The sequence below is a fragment of the Symphalangus syndactylus genome, chromosome 10, assembly GCF_028878055.3.
Source record: "Symphalangus syndactylus isolate Jambi chromosome 10, NHGRI_mSymSyn1-v2.1_pri, whole genome shotgun sequence".
In the NCBI taxonomy this organism is placed as follows: Eukaryota; Metazoa; Chordata; class Mammalia; order Primates; family Hylobatidae; genus Symphalangus; species Symphalangus syndactylus.
In genome coordinates, this window is record NC_072432.2 from 6,254,077 (window position 1) to 6,274,921 (window position 20,845).

Sequence of the window (20,845 nt, forward strand, 5' to 3'; positions counted from 1 at the left end):
AAGACATGGAGGAAGCTTAAATGTATGTTACTAAATGAAAGAAACCAATCTAAGAAGGCTACATCATGCAGGATTCCAACCCTATGATATTCTGGAAAAGGTAAAACTATGCAGACAGTGAAAAAAACAATGAATGCTGGGGGTTGGGGGAGGGAGGGGTGAGTAGGCAGAACACAGATGACTTTTAGGGCAGGGAAACTACTCTCTCTGATGCTACAATGGAGGGTACGTGTCATTATACATTTCTCCAAACCCACAGAACATACAACACCAAGAGTGAGCCCTCATGTAAACTGTAGACTCCAGGTAATAATGATGTGCCAACATAGGATCATCAATTATAACAAAGGCACCCTCTGGTGAGGGAGTGTGGATAGTGGAGGAGGCCATGCATGTGTGCGGGCTGGGTGAGGGGAGTATATGGGAGATTTCTGTATCTTCCACTAAAACTTGCTGTGAACCTGAAAGTGCTCTAAAAATACAGTCTTTTTTAAAAAGGATGTTTGATAGCATTAGTCCTTAGGGAAACATAAAGCCACAGTAAGATTCTACTGTCTCCCTTTTACAACAGCTAAAATTAAAGACTGACCCTAAGGTCATAAGGGTCATAAGGATGTGGTGCTTTAATCCACCACTGGTTGAGAATAGAAAATGGTACCACCACTTTGGAAAACTGCCTTACCATTTCTTTTTTTTTTTTTTTTTTTTTTTTTTTTTGAGACGGAGTCTCGCTCTGTCGCCCAGGCTGGAGTGCAGTGGCGCGATCTCGGCTCACTGCAAGCTCCGCCTCCCGGGTTCACGCCATTCTCCTGCCTCAGCCTCTCCGAGTAGCTGGGACTACAGGTACCTGCCACCACACCCGGCTAATTTTTTTGTATTTTTAGTAGAGATGGGGTTTCACCATGGTTTCGATCTCCTGACCCCGTGATCCACCCGCCTCGGCCTCCCAAAGTGCTGGGATTACAAGCGTGCTTACCATTTCTTAAAAGGATAAACATGCCTACCAGATGATCCAGCTACCCCATTCCTAGGTATTTTACCCAAGAGAAATGAAAACATATGTTTATATGAAATCTTGCTGACAAATGTTCACTTTTATAAACACTTTTTTTATTGGCAAAGCCACATTTTGAAAACAATCCCAAAATCCATGAATAGGGGAGTGGAAAAACAAACTGTGATATATCCATATCATGAATACTTCTCAGCAATAAATGATTAATTCATGTTACATCATGAATCAATCTCAAAAATAGTAAACTAAGTCAGACAAAAACAGTATACACTGTCAAACTCTATCACACGTCTGTTGTCCAGCAACTTGTGGGGCTGATGCAGAAGGATCTCTTGAGCCTAGGAGTTTGATTTTTTTTTTTTTTTTTTAAAGAGAAAAAAATCTACAAAATGCAAACTGACATATAGTGATAGAAAACAGAGCACTGGGCCAGGCACGGTGGCTCACGCCTGTAATCCCAGCACTTTGGGAGGTTGAGGTGGGCAGGTCATGAGGTCGGGAGATCAAGACCATCCTGGCTAACACGGTGAAACCCCATCTCTACTAAAAATACAAAAAATTAGCCGGGTGTGGTGGTGGGCGCCTGTAGTCCCAGCTACTGGGGAGGCTGAGGCAGGAGAATAGCGTGAACCTGGGAGGTGGAGGTTGCAGTGAGCTGAGATCATGCCACTGCACTCCAGCCCTGGGTGACACAGCAAGACTCCATCTCAAAAAGAAAAAAACAGACCACTGGTTCCGCGGAGAAATGAGAGGGCACAGGAAGCTCTTCCTGGTGTTTGGGATGTTCGTGATCTTGATTGTGATGAGGATTTTACAGGTACAGAACAACTTACCAAACTGGGTGGACAAAGCAAGGAGGAATGAAAGAGGCAACAAATCAATAATGTATTATTTCCTCAATTGTCCTTAAGCTATGGAAAATCTGGGGTATACCTGAAGTATATGATGTTTATTGTACATCGGTTATGCCTCACTAATGCTTTATAGGAGTGAGGGAGGGAGTAGGGGGAGGGAGATGAAGGAGGAAGACAGAGCAGAAGGTATTCTTTTTCTTCTTTTGAAAATAGTTTTAAATACCCCTTTTAAAAACAATCATCTTCTTTTGAAATTAAACTTTCCAGAATATACTTCAACGTGTTGTTATTTCACTTTTGATAATGGTCCTTATCTTCTATCTTCAGACAGATTTTAACATGTCATTTCACTTTTGGTAATGTTATCTATCTCCCATCTTCAGGCAGATTTTCACAAGTTATTTCACTGTTGATAACATTACCCATCTTCCATCGTCAAGACAGATCTTCACATCTGTCTACCTCCTATCTTCCATCTTCTGTATAAATTCTGACCCCAGTTCAAGATTAGGTCATTTCAATTTAGTCTGAAACTTAAATTGTTTATTTTGAACCCCTTTTACTTCCTGCCATTAGGATTCTCACTCCCTCAATGTATAATGCCTTTTTATTTTATCTTTTGTAAAAATCTGTTTTAATGATAGCATTCCTTTCCTCTGCCATCTTAAATTCAATGGACTCTAACATGACTCAAATTTATCCCAATGTTCTGCCATTCCCAAGTCACTAACCAGTTACTGGTGAATTAACAAGGGGGATGTAATCAAATTACATTGCTGAATACTGGCACTTCCTCAGATTTAGAAAACTGCTAATGTAGACAGGAAATTCACTTTATGCAAATTCAAGATGACAACTTTATATTTACAAGAAACAAACATGGCTTAATTTTTTTACCTTTATAAATACTTGATTCATTTTACCAAACAATTATTATTTAAAGCAATAAGCTCCACTGAAGTTTGAAAAAAAAAAAAAACTGTCACAGAACATCTACACATTTTCCCTCTTAAGTGACAGTTTCTGATTTTGACAGTCTTAAGCCAATGAAGTCATTCTGCACGGCTGTGCCTTACAGCATCGAGGTCTGGCCTCTCCAGCCCTGCCCAGTGCATTCCCTGGCAAGTGGGGTGGGGGAGGGGATAGGGACTGGTTAAGAACAACTGCGGTAATAAAAATGAAAACATGAGAGGCCGAGGCAGGCAGATCATGAGGTCAGGAGATCAAGACCATCCTGGCTAACATGGTGAAACCCCATCTTTACTAAAAATACAAAAAATTAGCTGGGCGTGGTGGCGGACACCTGTAGTCCAAGCTACTCAGGAGGCTGAGGCAGGAGAATGGTGTGAACTCAGGAGGCGGAGCTTGCAGTGAGCTGATATCGCGCCACTGCACTCCAGGCTGGGCGACAGAACGAGACTCCATCTCAAAAAAAAAAATGAAAACATGAAAAAATTCCTGCATTTCCAGTAACGTGTGGTCCACTCCCGTAACTGGGCCCGAACATCTCCTTTCCCACCTACTCTCTTCCTTTCCATTTTTTAGCCACTACTACATACTGAGGTACTTACAACCCTACATGAGAACAACAGAGATTCCTCCCAGCCAGTCTTTCACACTCCTGCAAAATTTACCTTCCCCAAACAACTTATTTTCTTCATGTCACTCATTTCCTCATCAACAGGAAAGAAGTTCAAATGTGAATGGCTTCTAAGACTTGCAAATGGGGCCTCAATTGCCCCTACCTACAATACCACAGCATTCCCTCTCTATCCCCCTCCCTTTACCCAAACTGTCTTACTCTCAAATCCAACATTGACATTCCACCTCTGCACTTTTACTGACACTTTGCACTACTAAATAAGTTTCTTTTTTTTTGAGACGGAGTCTCGCTCTGTCACCCAGGCTGGAGTACAGTGGCGTAATCTCGGCTCACTGCAAGCTCTGCCTCCAGGTTCACACCATTTTCCTGCCTCGGCCTCCCGAACAGCTGGGACTACAGGTGCCCACGACCAGCCCAGCTAATTTTTTTGTATTTTTTTAGTAGAGATGGGGTTTTACCGTGTTAGCCAGGATGGTCTTGATCTCCTGACCTCGTGATCTGCCCGCCTCAGCCTCCCGAAGTGCTGGGATTACAGGCATGAGCCACCGCGCCCAGCCCAGGTTTCATCTTTTGAGACCTTACATTCTCCATGGCACCCTCCCTAACCAGGGCCTCTCATCTTCTCTGCATCCACATAAGAGTGAGTTTAAAGTAGAATTAAAAGGAGGCAAAGAAAGACACATTGTTTAGAGAATGTTAATACGCTAAATAAAAAAAATAAAGCAGCCCATATTCCCTGGGAAAATGAACCCATAAGATATGTTTACCTGTCTCGCTATTTTCAGGCAGAGAGTCGTATTCTGAGGGACCCAGAGCGAGAGCATTCATGTCTGCTGGGTCCGACTCCTGCGGGTCTGGCAATGCGGCATTCTCATGGCCCTGGTCACCATCACCATTGGCATCCGATCCTACAATTAGGAGTTTACCCCAAAAAGGCAGGGTTAGAAGCATAACTTTCTCTTAAAACAAAGCTTACACTTGTAGTGACTCAACTTCTTTGGACTGTAAAAGACCTCTGGGCTCTCAAGCACTGCCACATACCATGACACAGTTATGAATGAACAACATCTTAAAGACAGATTAAAATGGCAACAAAAGCAAAGGCCTGAAAGCAGGGGGCTGCACACCACGGCCATGCTCAACTTACCCTGCGGGCCACGGTCTGCGTGGTGGCCAGCCACCTCCTCCCATGCGGCACTCACACCGTCAGCAGCACTGCTTGCTTCCAGATGTAATACAGGAGCCCCCCACACTTCTGCATTAGGGTTCAGCTCTGAAACCTTAGTTGCTGGTACCTAGGAAGAATGTGAGATAGACATTTGTATCCAAATGTCAACCAAATACAATTTTACTCATTAATGCAGAATTAAGAGACATCTGATATAGGCTCCAAAGGCTCAGCCTATGTATTTATACACACCTTTGGAATGAAATCAGGTTCAAAATTAAAAAAAACAAAAAGCAGTCAGAATTCCGTTAAATTCCCCCCAAGTTTTAAGTTCCTCCTCCCAAGACCAAGGCTTGCAGAGATGGGGAAGGACAGGCCTGCCACCAAAAGATTCAGTGTTTCACAAACTATACCTGAGGAATAGCTGGTGACTTCCTAGACTCCTAATAAAATCACGATTCAGGGTTTTACAAACTTGAATACAACATAGATGAATAAAATTCTAATTAGAAAGCTTAAACAAGTCAGCAGCGCGCGGTGGCTCACGCCTGTAATCCCAGCACTTTGGGAGGCCAAGGTGGGCAGATCACCTGAGGCCAGGAGTTCATGACCAGCCTGGCCAACATGGAGAAACCCTGTCTCTACTAAAAATACAAAAGTAGCCAGGCGTGGTGGCGTGCGCCTGTAATCCCAGCTACTCGAGAGGCTGAGGCAGGAGAATCACTTGAACCCAGGAGGCAGGGGTTGCAGTGAGCTGAGATCGCACCATTGCACCCAACCTGGGTGACAGAGCAGAACTCCATCTCTAAAACAAAAAAAAGAAAGAAAGCTTCAAAAAGTCACATAAACAAAAGGTGTAGAAGATGAAAATTGCTCCTAAGAATGAAGGTGTTCTAAGAGGTCTGTCAGGGATACTGTAGGATAAGAAAGCTCAGGCATCCTTTGAGAAAGAAGATAAAATATCTCATATTTTTCACAGAACTACCTGTTCCCATTCCCAATAGAGCTTCAGTATCACCTTGAAAGAGAATCCACAGGTGACCCTGAAGCTGCTAGTCCAGTGTTCTGGACAACGAACTCAGATCACTGGGGCTGAGGCCAAAGCTGCCATGGACAGCTGTGGAACAGGGGCTAAACCTCACCGGAAGACAGCACAACAACATGACGCCTGGCACATACCAAGCTCATCGGCCATGACAGTTAGTCCGACAGGGCAGTCCTCTACTCAAAATCCTCCCGCATCAGCTTGGCTCATTTGGAGTAAAAGACGAAGTTCCCACTGCAGCCACAGCACCCTCCTGTGCTCACCGCTCCCTGGCCTTGTCCATTTCCAGGCACACTGACCTCCTTGCTGTCTCTGGGCACACTGGCACTTTTGCTCTTCCCGTCCATCTGTCCAGAACATCCTGCCCAGAGACCGGGGACTGGTGGTCCTTCCTGACACGGCGTATAAACCCACAACAGTCCCCCACCATGTGGATACTCCCTACTCCCGATTTTTCTGATACAAGCCTTTCTTATGCTTACACACCTTGAAGCACTCCCCAAAGCCTAAAGAAAAGTCAAATGTTCAAACACACAATCCTTCAACAAACTTACACATGATTTGCCTTTTCAAATGTACCACCCACCTTCACACCACAGTGCAGGAAGTCAAAGCTTCCGGAGGAAGGGACAGGTCCCTGGTCCCCAGTGCCCCTTGGACCCAGGCTGCAGGCTGGGAGCAGTTACACTGCACTACCCCAGCATGCAGCATAAACACACCAGTTTCTGTGGCCCAGCACACAGGAGAAGGGCTGGGAAGCACCACCATGAGCCGTCAAAAAAACAATGGGTGCATTAACAATTTTTAAAAGACAGAATAAATCCACATGGGCTCAGGTGATGGGGCTGGTAGTAAAAAAACATAAAACTATTTCTGAAACTGAGAGAAGGCAGATGATGTGGTTTGCTCGTTCCTGCTACTCCACACTGGACCACCAATGAGCATCATGCCCATAAAACCAGATGTTTAAATGAGGACCCATCTGGAATTCTTTTTACTTTTTTTTTAAGTACTGGTGATAGGGCAAATAATTGGGTTCCTTCAAGAATATTATAATCAAGAAACACCAATTCTTCAATTTTCCCTCTTGCATTGCATCTAAACTTCATTTTTGGCCTCTGCTTCTGCACAGTGTTACTTGCTCTCTTCTCTTTCATCCACCCATCTGTCCAACAAGTGCCTCCGACGTGTTCACCAGCACGCTTGTGCCAGACACGGCGCTGAGCTGGCAGGTGTGACGGTGAAGGAAGCAGACAGGAGCTCATGGAGCTACATGAGGGGGCAGGAGACAGCCACAGGTCACCCACAACACTGCCTCTGGCGGCATTTACGCCATTCCGCCTGATCTGTTGTCTTTGTAAATTCATTTCTCTATTGTCTTTTCTACTTTAATACTTCCATACATCGCCTTTCCTAATTAGACCCAGTCTCTTTTCACCACCACCACACAATCCAGTTTTCTGGCCTCGGTTCCATTCCATCCACTTAGCTGGCTCCCCTCAGCTCGTGCACATACTACACGTGCTTTAAATTCCCAACGCTAACTAACAGTAACCTTCTCTATTATTAGTACCTTTTGCAGTTGACTGTCCTATATTACCAAAATACATTTTGTAGTTTATTAATACAGACCAACAGCACTTTGAAAGCAGTGCATGGCTGTTGGGGCTCCCGTGGCCCTCTTGTTCCTCCCATTCCAGGGTGGCAGTCACCATGGACATTTTGCTCACTGTAGTACTGCTGATAGCTAGCACAGTCCTGAATTCAGTAGGGAGGTGCTCAAGATATATGAGGAATGAATCAATGTTTAATAAATAACATAAATTTATATTTTCCACTATTTGACAACTTCTGCAAGGTTTTATGCCACAAATGACTAGGACTCTACCCTTAACCAATGACTACCTCTTAGTGAAGAAGTTCAAATCAAGTGTATGCAGTTAGGAAATGTTCAATCAATACTGTGACTGAAGAGATGTGACCAGGAATGAAAGAATGAAGATGTCTTTTAAGGCTTAATGACATTCAAGGATCTACCACGTGCTGAGCACATTCTACGCACTTCCTTGTACTGAATCAGAACAAGTCTTGGAGGTCGTTATTCACTGGACTCATTTCACAAACGAAAAAACCAAGGCAGAGAAAGGTTGAGTAACTTCCCTATAAAAACGATAGTAACTAGAAAGTTAGATTCTAAGCAATTGCATTCGGCAAAATTCAACATTCATCAAGAGTTCATTAACTTATAATTTACGAGAAATAGTTTGTATTAAACAAAGATCTGAATCTCCTACTTCTATAAAATATGGTTATTCTCTTGCAGTAATATGGAACTCTAAATGGTTATCAAGAACTCCAGCATCGGCCGGGTGTGGTGTGGCTCATGCCTGTAATCCCAGCATGTTGGGAGGCCAAGATAGGCAGATCACTTGTGGTCAGGAGTTCAAGTCCAGCCTGGCCAACATGGTGAAACCCCATCTCTACTAAAAATAAAAAAGTTAGCTGGGTGTGGTGGCACACACCTGCAATCCCAGTTACTTGGGAGGCTGAAGCAGGAGAATCATTTGAACTCAGGAGGGAGAGGTTGCAGTGAGCCGAGATGGTACCACTGCACTCCAGCCTGAGCGACAGAGCAAGACTCCATCCTTAAAAAAACAAAAAAACAAAAAAAACTCCAGTGTCGTCTGCTTGACTGTAAGTCTTATTTTTCCATTAAAAATGTATGGCTGAGCAATGGTTATTAAAACCAGAGGCAAGCTGACCTTAACAGCCACATTCCAAAGTGAACACGCCTGAGTTTTGATGCTTTAAATAAACCCTTCTACCCCACCCCACCCTGTGCGAAACAATGTGCTCCACTTTGAAAAATAACGTATCAATTAATAAGTTTGTATGACTACCGATATGAGACAGGACAATCTCTCCGACAAGTTACTGAGTAGGAACTGGAGTGACTAATGCTGGAGAACGGGGACTGGCCGGTGAGGTACAGAAAGCAGGTGAGAGACAGGGGAAAGAAACATTCCATGCAAGCACCAACCACTCCTAGAGATGCACTAAAAAGCTTAGTAATTCAGGGCAATTTGCTGACTCCAGAACCACACACAAAAAAAAGACACCTGTAACAGCACTTTGAAAATTGAAGCTCTGAAAGGCAAGGCACCATCGTTAAATGTGGTAATGCCTCATATTAGAATACTGTTTGGGAATACCTCATAATGGAAAAGCTAATGTAAAACTGGAAGCACACCTCTCACTTAGGCATCATTTATGCTCTTTGTTGACGTCTGAGGCAGTGACACTGGTAACTAACTGAAAATTACGTCACTTCTGTAAAAGATTAACTGCAGATTATCTTAAAGATGTAGTTTTATACTGTTTTGCCTCCACAACTATTTAAGGAGCAAAACTAATGAATTTGAACATAACTCTCTCCAGAAAAACTCCCAATGTGGGCACGGAAATAAAAGAGGTTGATGGATCATTCCTTTCACTACAGAAGGGGATTCCTACTTGTTTATTTCCATATAGTAAGTGTTGACATTTGAGCCATCTCTAGCTCTTTAATATCAATACTTTTTCTTGCTTCATTGCCCACAAAAATCATGAATAAACCACTGGTTGAATAATGAGATCTTGCTACTCTGAGTATGTGCTTTCAATCACACTGCTTTGATAAATGTCTGTTTTGTGAGCAAAACTAATTTCCTGTTGTTGAATGATGTTGACATTTATTACAGAATTTCTGGAAAGATGCTCAAATTAGCTGCCCATAGAATCATTTGCTAAGCTTCTTCCAAACCAGAGGGACAGCCTTATCTCGGGGTTCTGAAAAAGAAAGAGCTCCACAGTAATTCTAACTGCAAGAAAACAGAACCAAGATTTTATAGCCAGTTAAAAGCAGCAAATTCTACCTGCCTCAGACACATACAAAGATATCAGGAAGCACAGATTTTTAGGTAAGTTTGTCTTCTGCAGTGTGACTTATACCTTCAATGGGCTCACATGCTTATCGAATCAACTACACTGCCCACGAGATAAGATGCCCTCAAAGGGCTCTGACCGCACTGCGGCCAGGAAGACAGAAGAGCTGGCAAAATTCACAGACAGAAAAAAGTCAACACAGAGCTCAGGGCATGCTTTAGTGCTAACAAGAGTTTGCACACAAACTCTGGCTTAACTACACCAAACAAGAATTCATATTCTCCAATTTGGAAATCATTAATGTTATAGTAATTCACAGCCATATGTAAGCATTCACAGCCATATGTAAGCATTCAAACAACTACCCACTGTTTAGAATAAATCTTTATTAATTTTAAGTTAAAAACAATTAAAATGGGCCAGTCCAGTGGCTCATGCCTGCAATGCCAGCACTTTGGGAGGCTGAGGCGGGTGGATCTCCTGAGGTCAGGAGTTCAAAACTGGCCTGGCCAACATGGCGAAATCCCGTCTCTAAAAATACAATTAGCCAGGCGTAGTGGCACATGCCTGTAATCCCAATTACTCGGGAGCCTGTGTCACAAGAATTACTTGAACCCGGCAATCACTTGAACTTGGGAGGTGGAGGTTGCAGTGAGCTGAGATGGCACCACTCCAACCTGGGTGACAAAGCGAGACTCCGTCTCAAAAAATAAATAAAAATAATAATAATAATAAATTAAAATGTATAGCCTAGCATACCACAGCACAATAGTAAACACACAGAAAACATACTTACGAACTGTCCATCTCTATCATGCCATCCCCAAATAACACCGTCCTCTGACACCGGTAGCTGAAGAGTGTTTTCTGAAAACAAAGCAATTTCCAAGTCCTGTGGCTTATGGTGTAGATCCTCACTGAATATTGTTTCACCTTCTAGAGCACCTTTTGTGACTGTATTAGTCCAGAGATAGCCCATTTGATATCCACCACAACCACTGGCCAGTCTTTCAGAAAATACTGGACTTCCTAACCCTCCCATCGGGTAATAGGAAAATTCACTCAAAAAACGGGAGACTCCTTCTGGGAAACTCTGCCAATCCACTTTTGAGGGATGTTCAGATCTATTTAGGACACCTTCTGTGAGTGATAAAATGTGGCCACTACTTCGTATGACAGTGTCTTTGCTGTCCATGGGGACAGCGGGAATCCCCTGGGCTGCATCGCAGGGGGCAGCTGTGTATCTGTCCGCTAGGGTGGGATCAACACCAACCAGAAAAAAATGCCCACTGGAAGTGTCACGTGACTCTATTTTCTCAAAACTCACCTTGGCATTTCCCATAAAACCCATTTCACCATTTAAAGTCGACTGTGTAAGAGTGGACTTGGCGTTTCCTTCTTTGAAATGGTGTGCACTTTCACTCGCCCCACGTGGACCCAGGCAGTCAATAATTTTGGGGTCAATACTATCTTTCTCCAAATAAAGTCTCTCTTCCTCTTCTTTACATGTTAGTTTTGGTTTACTCAACCCTGATGTATTATTACCAAAGATACCAGAAGCTTCTTCAATTGATTCAGAGTAAATTCCCTTCCATTTTGGGCTTTTACCACTACTAACGGAATTCTCTACTATTTCTGACTTCTGTGTAACTCGATTAAAACTTGGACTTAAAGGTGGTAACACATTAAGACCATTATATTTGCAGTCGTATACTCGGTGTGTTTCATAGTTTTTTTCTATTTGATTAGTTTCAAAATCAGCGTTCTCTGTTGTACGAGAACTAACGCAGGAGAGTACATCCTGACTTGGCACTGCCTCATATCTTTGTGTACCTGTTTCCCACTCATAGGTTGTTTCAGAATCTGACTTGACAGTCTCTATGTTATCTTCACTTGTGTCTCTATACTTTGCTTGCAGTGATTCTTTTTCATCACCTTCTAACCTCTGAGGGTCACTCAGCTGGTCTCGTGACACACTGATTGAACTCTTCACACATATTTCACCCTCTGTTTTGTCACCTGGGCTTGTTTCCCTCTCGTCTTCCTCTGTGCAGGTGAAAATAAATGCGGAGGAAATACAGTTACTGTGAAGAGACCTGGACTGACTGGAAGACTTGCCATTGGGGGGCGCTCCTTGTGCCATGCTAAGCTTTAGGCCATCTGTCCTCTGCACCGTCCCCTTCGTGTCCACCACACGCTCCACCCAAGTTTGGTCACAGGTCTGTGTTGCAGCCTCATCTGCTTGACACCAAGATTTCGACTCAAAAGCCCTTACACCATGACTCTCAGCCTTCCAAACGCCAATTCTGTCCTCTTCTTGGTAAAAGGCACTATTTTCAGATTGCAGAGACACCTCTCCTCTGTCTGGCAGCAGGGGACTTCTGGCTTCCAGGCTGCAGTCCCCTGTGCACTGCGCCTTCCTGACTTGTCCGGGGACAGGTTCCGGCTCCCAGCAGTCATCAAGCTGGCTTGGGGCTGCTTCTCTTGAATTAGCGTGACCTGAGAGACACCCACTTCCAAATCTCACTGCAGTGATAGGCCTCTTGGGACTTAAATCAATTCTATCTAGACCAACGGGAAGGATACTATCTGATTTGCTAACATCCAAGTAGAAATCATCGTTGTCTCTTAGTGGTGAGACAGAGTTATTTTCTCTCTCCTTTTTAGAATGTAAACTCTGGTCGACAACAACTGTTACCACCTCCGGGTCATCACTCCCTGCAACATATGCAGGGTCAGTACAAAAGCTACCAGGTGAATGTGCAGTGTCAGTACGGAAGCCACCAGGTGGATGATCCATCTCAATTCCTACTCCTGAGTTATGGCTCTCACTTTCTTCCAGGACACATGCATGTCTTAGTGAGTCACTGTCCACGTTGTTATTTAATTCAGGGAGTAGGTCAATACCATGTAGTGCACTACTTTCTGCATAATTTTTAGGGAATTCAGTGCAAGCTTCTGCCTGTAAAGCCTCCACCTGCATGTTATCAGTGTTTGCTTCACAAGGTGCATGGCTGAATGCCACAGGCTCAGGGCAAGGCTTGGTTTTCCCACTGCATTCCCCTGTCCTTTCACCTGGACCCAGCGTGTCCCAAGGCGAGAGCTCTTCCTGCTGTGGCTCTGGCTCGCCCGCCCCTGAAAAGGCACATAAGGCTAAAGGCACAGCAGAGCAACATTCTCCTCTTGCAGCTACTGTGTCTGCCCAGGTGTCCAGCTCCTCTGCCACGCTTGGGCAGGCAGAGTCGGCAACACAAATGCTGTGAAACTTGCACTCTCCTGAATCCTGACATTGCTGATCATCAATACCAATAGGGTTTCCATCTTTCTTCTCCCTGTCGGATAGGTCTAAAGACTTACTCTCATCACCGCTACTGAGGTGAACACTGACCACCATTTCCTTCTCTACTAAAGAGTTTTTACAAGTAGCTGGGTAACAGTGCAGATGGCCACTCACAAAGGTTTCCTCCTGCTGGCCTCGGTCAGAAGGCACCAGCACACATGAGAAAGGCTCCTCATCTTCCCAACAACCTTGTCGGCTGCCGTTATCCACACACAGTAGATCACAGACCCCCTCAGAATTCTGCTCATTAACAACAATATCTGAATTCTTGTCATTCTCATCCAAGTTTTCATACCTTGTTAAGAATGTATATATAAAAGAGGAAAGAGGGTTCAATAACTGCTTGGGTCCATGACCCTGTTTGTGCCCAGACCCTGCGAAAATCCTCGTCCGCGCGCTAACGCCAGCTGCACTGCTGGCTCCACTGCCGGCTCCACTGCCAATAGGGTGAACCTCCTCACCTTCAGGGGTATCAAATAATGAAGATAAAGTTTTACTTATCTTGTCTTCTGGTTCCTTCTCCTCCACAGATTTTTGTAACAGGCCAGTTTTTTCACTGTCATTGTCACTACTTAGTTCTTTGCTGAAGCAACAGCCCATGTTTGAGAGCTCACAAGCACACGACAGGCGTGCTGATCCCGAGCCTCCAGACGCACCTCACACTAACTTGCTATAATTTCTGAGGAGAAGCCAACACCCAGAGACCAAAAATAACCCCTTGCACAGCGGTCACATGTTCCTGCCACTCAAACCCAAATCCTAATGACAACAGAGCCTGACTGACAGCCAGCATACTCCATGTGCCCAATTCCAAACAGGACCAGGATCCAAAAGCTCAGAACAGCAGCAAGAATGCTGCACTGTATTTTTTCTTATTCTCATAAACTCAATAAAACATAACTTAAAATATTATCCCAGCTAGAAAGATTTCAGGCTTCTGGTTTTTCTACAGTGTTCCAGTATTTCCCAAATTACATTTCATGGGATGGTGGTAACTAAATAAAATAATAAATTCCCCCAAAGGAAAACAGTATCAGAATTTTGTTCTATAAAATATATAGCTACTCACAGTTGTATCTAATTTTCTAGCTTTACGAAATGATGCCTGAAATAAACAGCAACAAAAAATAGACGAAAAATCAAAGGAGAGCAAAAAAATAAATAGCAATAAAAAATAGTATCTGTAGGTATGCAGAAATTATTACTAATTGTGTCAGGTGTGAAAATGGAATGATGTCAGTTAGAGATGCATGCTGAAGTATCTGGGATAAAGCGACACATTATCTACAATTTGCTTTAAAATACCCTAGCAAATATAGTAAATATATACACACACATATAAAAGTTAAAACAGTTATATGCATAGGGGGAGGAAAAGATTTAAAGACAGTAGTCCAGGCCGGATGTGGTGGCTCTTGCCTGTAATCCCAGCACTTTGGGAGGCCGAGTGGGGTGGATGACCAGAGGTCAGGAGTTTCAAGACCAGCCTGGCCAACATAGTGAAAACCTGTCTCTACTAAAAATACAAAAAATTAGCTGAGCATGGGAGTGTTTGCCTGTAGTTCCAGCTACTCAGAAGGCTGAGGCAGGAGAATCACTTGAACCCAGGTGGCAGAGGTTGAAGTGAGCTGAGATTGCACCACTGCACTCCAGCCTGGGTGACAAGAGCGAGACTCCATCTCAAAAAAACAAAATAGTAGTCAAATGTGGGGATGGGTAATGTTCAAGTTAATGATGCTGCATTTGGTTCATGGTATTATTCTCTCCACTTCTGCAGATGTCTGAGCACTCCAATTAAGAAAAAGGAAGGAACAAGAAAAAAAAGGGAAAACAGATCTACAAGCTCTGGTAGCAGAACTAGAAAGTCTCTTGAAAGCACTTGATGCAGGAACGCACGGCCTGCCATCTGGTGAAAAACAGGCGTTGCCCACAACTAAACAAGTTGCTCATGTACTATGTGGTCCAGTCCCTAACTATGGACTCACATAATGGGTCTTGTCTTACGTTGACATCTGTCATGTTTTGCTTTTAGTATAAGTAATTATTTTTCTTATTATGGTTCTGACATGCTATGTGAAAAACAAAATAATTCTTTTAATTCCTCTGCAAGAGAGATTTTGCTGTTTACTTAACCTATGAGTTATGACTGATGCCCTATTAATGTTTTACTTTTTAAAAATATTAACATTTTTATGACAAAAAGCTTAGGAATTACACTTAAACATAAAGGTAACAGGAACACTTCTGAATATACTAAAATTCAAGTACTGAAATCATCGTAATAATGATTATGATGATAATGGTAGTCAACACTTTATATAGCACTTTGTGCCACAAAATATTAATTACATCTATGCATCCATTTTGTCACACGTCTTAATCTGCACTCTTAACAACCCCCAACATAGATACTACTAATCCACTGCACAGATAAGGGAAATGAGGCACCAAGAACTTTAGTAGCAGCTTCGAATGACAAAACAAAACTCAGACCATACATTGACCATACTGTCATGCTACTCAAAGAGCATTAAATATCTACATGGAAAAAACGTTCTGCACTAAAGACACAAACAATTCATATCAGCTGTAGAGTGAACGGACACAGTAAAGCAGAGAAGCTCACGAGATCACCTGCCTGGGTTTGAGTCTCAGCTCCTTTTTTACATGTGTCACCTCTGGCAAATTATTTAACCTCTTTGTCTCAGTTTTCTTATTTGTAAAATGGAGCCAACACCAACATCTATTTCAAAGAGCTGTTATGCAGACTTTAAGTAGTTGGAATAGAATCCCAAAGTCCCACTTCAAAGTCCCCCATAATCTGGCCCTAGCCTACCTCTATGATCTCAGCTTCTAAGATACCATTCCCCCAACCTCTTCTATCTCGTACTAACCAACGCCAGCACACTGCCTCAATGCTGTTTCTTTCCCCAGTCTCCTCCCCGCACTTTTCAAGCCTTAAAGTCCTTTGTGAAACCATTCTGTGCTGCTCTAACAGAATACCTGAGATGGGGCAATTTATAAAGAACAGAGATTATTTCACACAATTCTGGAGGCTGAGAGTCTCAAGTTGAGAGGCTGCTTCTGGAGAGGCCTTTGTGCTGCACCATCACACACACACGTGAGGAGATAGAGTCACTCCCGCCACAACGGCACTCATCCACTCCTCCACTTGTGAGGGCAGAGCCTCGTGTCCTTATCACCCCTTAGAAGGCCCTACCTCCCAATGCTGCTGCACGGTGGACTGATTTTCCAACACATGAACTTTGGGGGACACATGAAAACCATAGTATTCCATTCCAGCTCCCACAATTCATGTCCTTCTTATAATGCAAAAAATAATCCTTCCATCCCAATACCTCCATTAGTCTTAACTCAATTTCAGCACAACTTAAAAGTCCAGAGTCTCATCTGAATCAGATAGGGTGAGACTCAAGGCACAATTCACCCCAAGATCAATTCCTCTCCAGTCCTGAGTGTTGAGAGTAACAAGTTATGTGTTTCCAAAATACAATGGTGGGACAGGCACACATACAAAAAAATTCCCGGCCAGGTGCAGTGGCTCACGCCTGTAATCCCAGCACTTAGGGAGGCCAAAGCAGGCGGATCACCTTTGATCAAAAGTTCAAGACCAGCCTGACCAACACAGAGAAACCCCATCTCTACTGATACAAAATATTAGCCGGGTGTGGTGGTGCATGCCTGTAATCCCAGCTACTCGAGAGGCTGAGGCAGGAGAATAGCTTGAACCTAGCGGGACAGAGGTTGCAGTGAGCAGATATCACACCATTGCACTCCAGACTGGGCAACAAGAGCAAAACTCCGTCTCAGAAAAAAGAAAAAAAAAAAAAAAATCTCTTTCCAGAAGGGAGAAATAGGCAAGAAGAAGCAAGAGGTCCCAAGTTCAAGACCCAACAGGGCAGACAATATTAAATATTAAGCCTCTCTGGAGAATCATCTCCTTTGACTCCATGTCCCAACCCTCTGGGCACAGTGGAACAGGGTTGGGTCTCCAGGGCCTCAGGCAGCCCCATCCAATGGCTTTGCTGGGCTCAGTCCACCCAGCAGCTGTCAGGGGTTGGGGTCTCCTGCCCACAGCTCTCCCAGGCTGATGCTGCAAGCTGGCAGCTCCACAGTTCAAGGCTCCCAGGCCACTCCCACGACTCTACTAGGCAATGCCCTGGTGGGGCTTCTCTGCAGCAGGTTCAACTCCAAATTTCTGCTTGCCATTGCCCAATGACAGGCTCTCTGCAGTTGCTCTGCTCCTGTGACAAGTCTCTGCCTGGGCCCCAGGCTGTCCATGACATCTCTTGAAATCTAGGTGGTGGCTGCCCCACAGCTCTAGCATTCTTCTTGACTGAAAAATCAGCACCACATGGATGCCACCAAGGTTTATGACTTGTACCTTCTGGAGCTGCAGCTCAAGCCACTCGAGCTGCAGCTGGGGTGACTGCGGAGCAATGCACCAGATATGGGGAGCAGAGGTCCAAGGCGGCTCTGGGCAGCAAGCTAGTGGAGGGCTCCCAGTGCTCATCTACCAAAACCCTTCTGCCCTCCTAGAGGGCAAATGTGATGGGCCTGTGATGGGGGAACAGCCTTAAAGATATCTGAAATAGCCTCGACAACACAGCAAGACCCCAACTCTACAAATAAAAATTAAAAGTTAGCTGAGTGTGGGGACACGTGTCTGTAGTCCCAGCTACTTGGGAGGCTGAGGCAGGAGGATCACTTGAGTCCAGAGGATCACTTGAGTCCAAAAGTTCGAGGCTGCAGTGAGCTATTACTGTTCCACTGCACTCCAGCCTGGGTGACAGAGCAAGACCCTGTCTCTAAAAAAACAAACAAAACAAAACAAACAATTCTGAAAAGCCTTTCAGATGGCTGAAAGAGCTGGGTGTTTTAAATTATTTCCTTCTGGTTTCTCTTTTTAAATGAAATAATGGTGCCAAATACAAAGTATTTCCTCTTGAGTCTGGACTCTGAAGCCAGATTGCCTGGGTTCAAATCCTGGTTCTACCACTTTTTAGTCCAGTAATCTTGGGGATAAATTACTTAAACCTCTTTGTGTCTCAGTTTCCTCATTTGTAAAATGGGGATAACAGTACCTAGGGGTAAGACAGGTGTAGGCTAACAGGAATTAATGAGTAAACCGAAGTGTTACGAGAGTGCACAGTAAGAGCCATGAGAGTCTGCAGTGATTACCACCATATGTGACATATTCTTTTATACTGGAGACATCTATGGAGCACCTACCTGTCAGGAAGACACTGGGATACATCAATAAACAAAACCAAATCCCAGCTTTGATGGAGCTTGCATTCTAGTCCAGGGAGACAAACACTAAATCTAACAAATACCTAACATTGTTAGAAGGTGCTAACTGCTACACATAAAGGGCCTGAGGCAAGCCAGAAGTGAGGAGATGGATGCGGATAGATAGGGCTCGCTGAGAAGGTGAGGCCGAGACTGAGAAAGGTAAGAGAATAAGCCTCAAAGACTTCTGGGAAAGGGGCACACCAGAACCAATTGAGGCAGAGAGCCCTGCGGTAAGGTGATGCTGGAATGGTCAAGGGCCAAGAGCCCACTGGGGCTGGAGCAGCACGCCAGAGGAGAGCCAGCGGGCAGCAGAGTCAGAGAGGACAGGTGCCAGACTATGAAGGCTAGGGACCTGCCAGGACTCAGGCTGACTGTGATGTTGAGCATAGGAGTGGCAGGCTCTGACTTGGCCTTCTCGAAGGGATCCTCTGGCCTCTGTGTTAGAAAGGAAGGGTGGGTTGGGGACACCAGAGAGGAGTGACTGCACTGTCCAGGTGAGAAGCACTGGCTTCATGAGATGAGAAGTCCAAACAAAGAATGAAGCAGCCTGACCATCTCAGAAACTCTGACACCCCTGCATGACTCAAGTATCTCATCTACACAAGTTCCCTGATTTGAAGATACACATTTCTCCTATTTTCACAATTTCTATAATTGTGACATGTCTTCAAATTGCTGCCAAAACTGAAAATTGCTGTTTCAGGATCTTGGCAGTGGATTACCTACGTGTGTTTATTTTGCAGAAATACACTGAGTTGTACTTTTATGATCTGTGCACATAGCTGTATGTGTTGTATTTCCACACATATGTAAGGACACCAGGGCCTACGAAGACAGCCAGTTGCCAGGCAGCGGACTCCGACACATCTGTCGCTTTCTCCCAGTGATTTGACTATTCTCTCAGTACAACTGTTTGCATGGTACTGCCATACGAAGTTGATTTATAAATCTACTATTGAACAAAATGCCTTAATAGCAATTAAACTGAATCCTAAAATGAAAAAGAGTTTGCAAAAAAACTATTTGTCATATTCTAAATGATGCAAATACTAAGCAATAAAATTACTAATTTTTTTAAAGAAATTACAAAATGTTCTAAGTTGAGAGATGTTTTTACTGATCCCAGTGCCTTGAAAGACTACTATTACATCTGTCACACTTCCACAACAAGAGAAGTTTTAGCAGCATGTAACTCATTTACACAAGGATAAAACTAAGAATAGTAACCCAAACAGGGAATGAAGAAATCCCTCTATTTTTAAATATGCCTTGGAGCTAAAAAGATCAGGGGTATGTGTTATAGAAAGCATTCCTTCTGTCAGTGACCAAAATGCTACAATCAAAAAGTTACAATACTATGTCATCAAAAAGAAATATCCTACATTAAAAAGGATCTACTCTGTCTCAGCACGAATATATTCTAAGAGGAAAAGAGGGCATCTGATCAGAGTATCCCCCATCCTGGGGCAAGTTCTCTGAAGTTACCAGGAGACCAAGAACCTTGCATATACTCTGGGGGTAAATGGATTGTTTTGTCACTAAATCATTCTGAGGTAAAGGCAGCTTTACACTTCCTGACATAGTAACAAACATATTTCTAAGACAGGAAACTGTATCAACATCCTTAAGGAAAGTTCTTAGGTCTTTTGTTTTTATTTTTTTAGAGACAGGGTCTCCCTCTGTCACTCAGGCTGGAGTGCAGTGGTGCAATCACAGTCACTGCAACCTCAACCTGCTGGGCTCAAGCAATCCTCCCCCATCAGCTACCTGAGTAGCTGAGACAGCAGGCACGCACCACCATGCCTGTTCTTTTTTGCTTTGTAGATATGGGGTCTTGAACTGGGCTCAAGCAGTCCTCCCGCCTTGGCCTCCCAAAGTGCTGGGATTTATAGGTGTGAGCCACTACACCCGGCCAAGTCTTTCTTTTTTTTTTTTTTTTTTTTTTTTTTTTGAGACAGTTTCGCTCTTGTTGCCCAGGCTGGAGTGCAATGGCACTATCTCAGCTCACTGCAACCTCCACCTCCTGGGTTCAAGCGATTCTCCTGTCTCAGCCTCCCGAGTAGCTGGGATTACAGGCATGCACCACCATGCCCGGCTAATTTTTGTATTTTTAGTAGAGACGGGGTTTCATCATATTGGTCAGGCTGGTCTCGAACTCCTGACCTCAGGTGATCCGCCCTCCTTGGCCTCCCAAAGTGTTGGGATTACAGGCGTGAGCCACCGCGTCCAGCCCAAGTCTGTTCTTAAAACAGATTGACAAGGTGGCAACAACCTGCCAAAAGGTTTAACCTGCAAGATTAACATGCTAAGAGCAGCCACATGTCATTTGCGTACAAATACAGAAGTTGGATATTTTCATAAAAATTCAAGCTTTCTGATTGCTAAGCCTACTCTTATTCAAAATATAGGCCTGCAATAATTAATCTGAATTGCTAATTAATAGTTATTCATTCAGAAGCTGTGTCATCAAAAGGCAAAGGTGGTTTTTTTGAAAACTGATAAAGGAAGGGACTAAAGTTTTTTGGTATTACCATCTGTAAAGGAGTTTAAAAAAAAAAAAATTCTGGGCCGGGTGCAGTG

The 20,845-nt window shown here is 43.9% G+C and overlaps 1 protein-coding gene across 7 annotated transcripts in view; it reads right to left on the reverse strand.

Annotated features, from left to right (window-relative positions):
* Positions 1-20,845, reverse strand: part of LARP4B (La ribonucleoprotein 4B) — a 121,006-nt gene that overhangs the window by 50,895 nt on the left and 49,266 nt on the right. For all 7 annotated transcript variants that reach the window (XM_055296326.2, XM_055296329.2, XM_063609985.1 and 4 more), the window contains 2 exons: positions 4,620-4,767; positions 4,240-4,380 (listed from right to left, as the gene is read on the reverse strand). In XM_055296326.2, the coding sequence (XP_055152301.1) occupies positions 4,240-4,380; positions 4,620-4,767 (289 nt within the window). The remainder of the gene's footprint in view (positions 1-4,239; positions 4,381-4,619; positions 4,768-20,845) is intronic.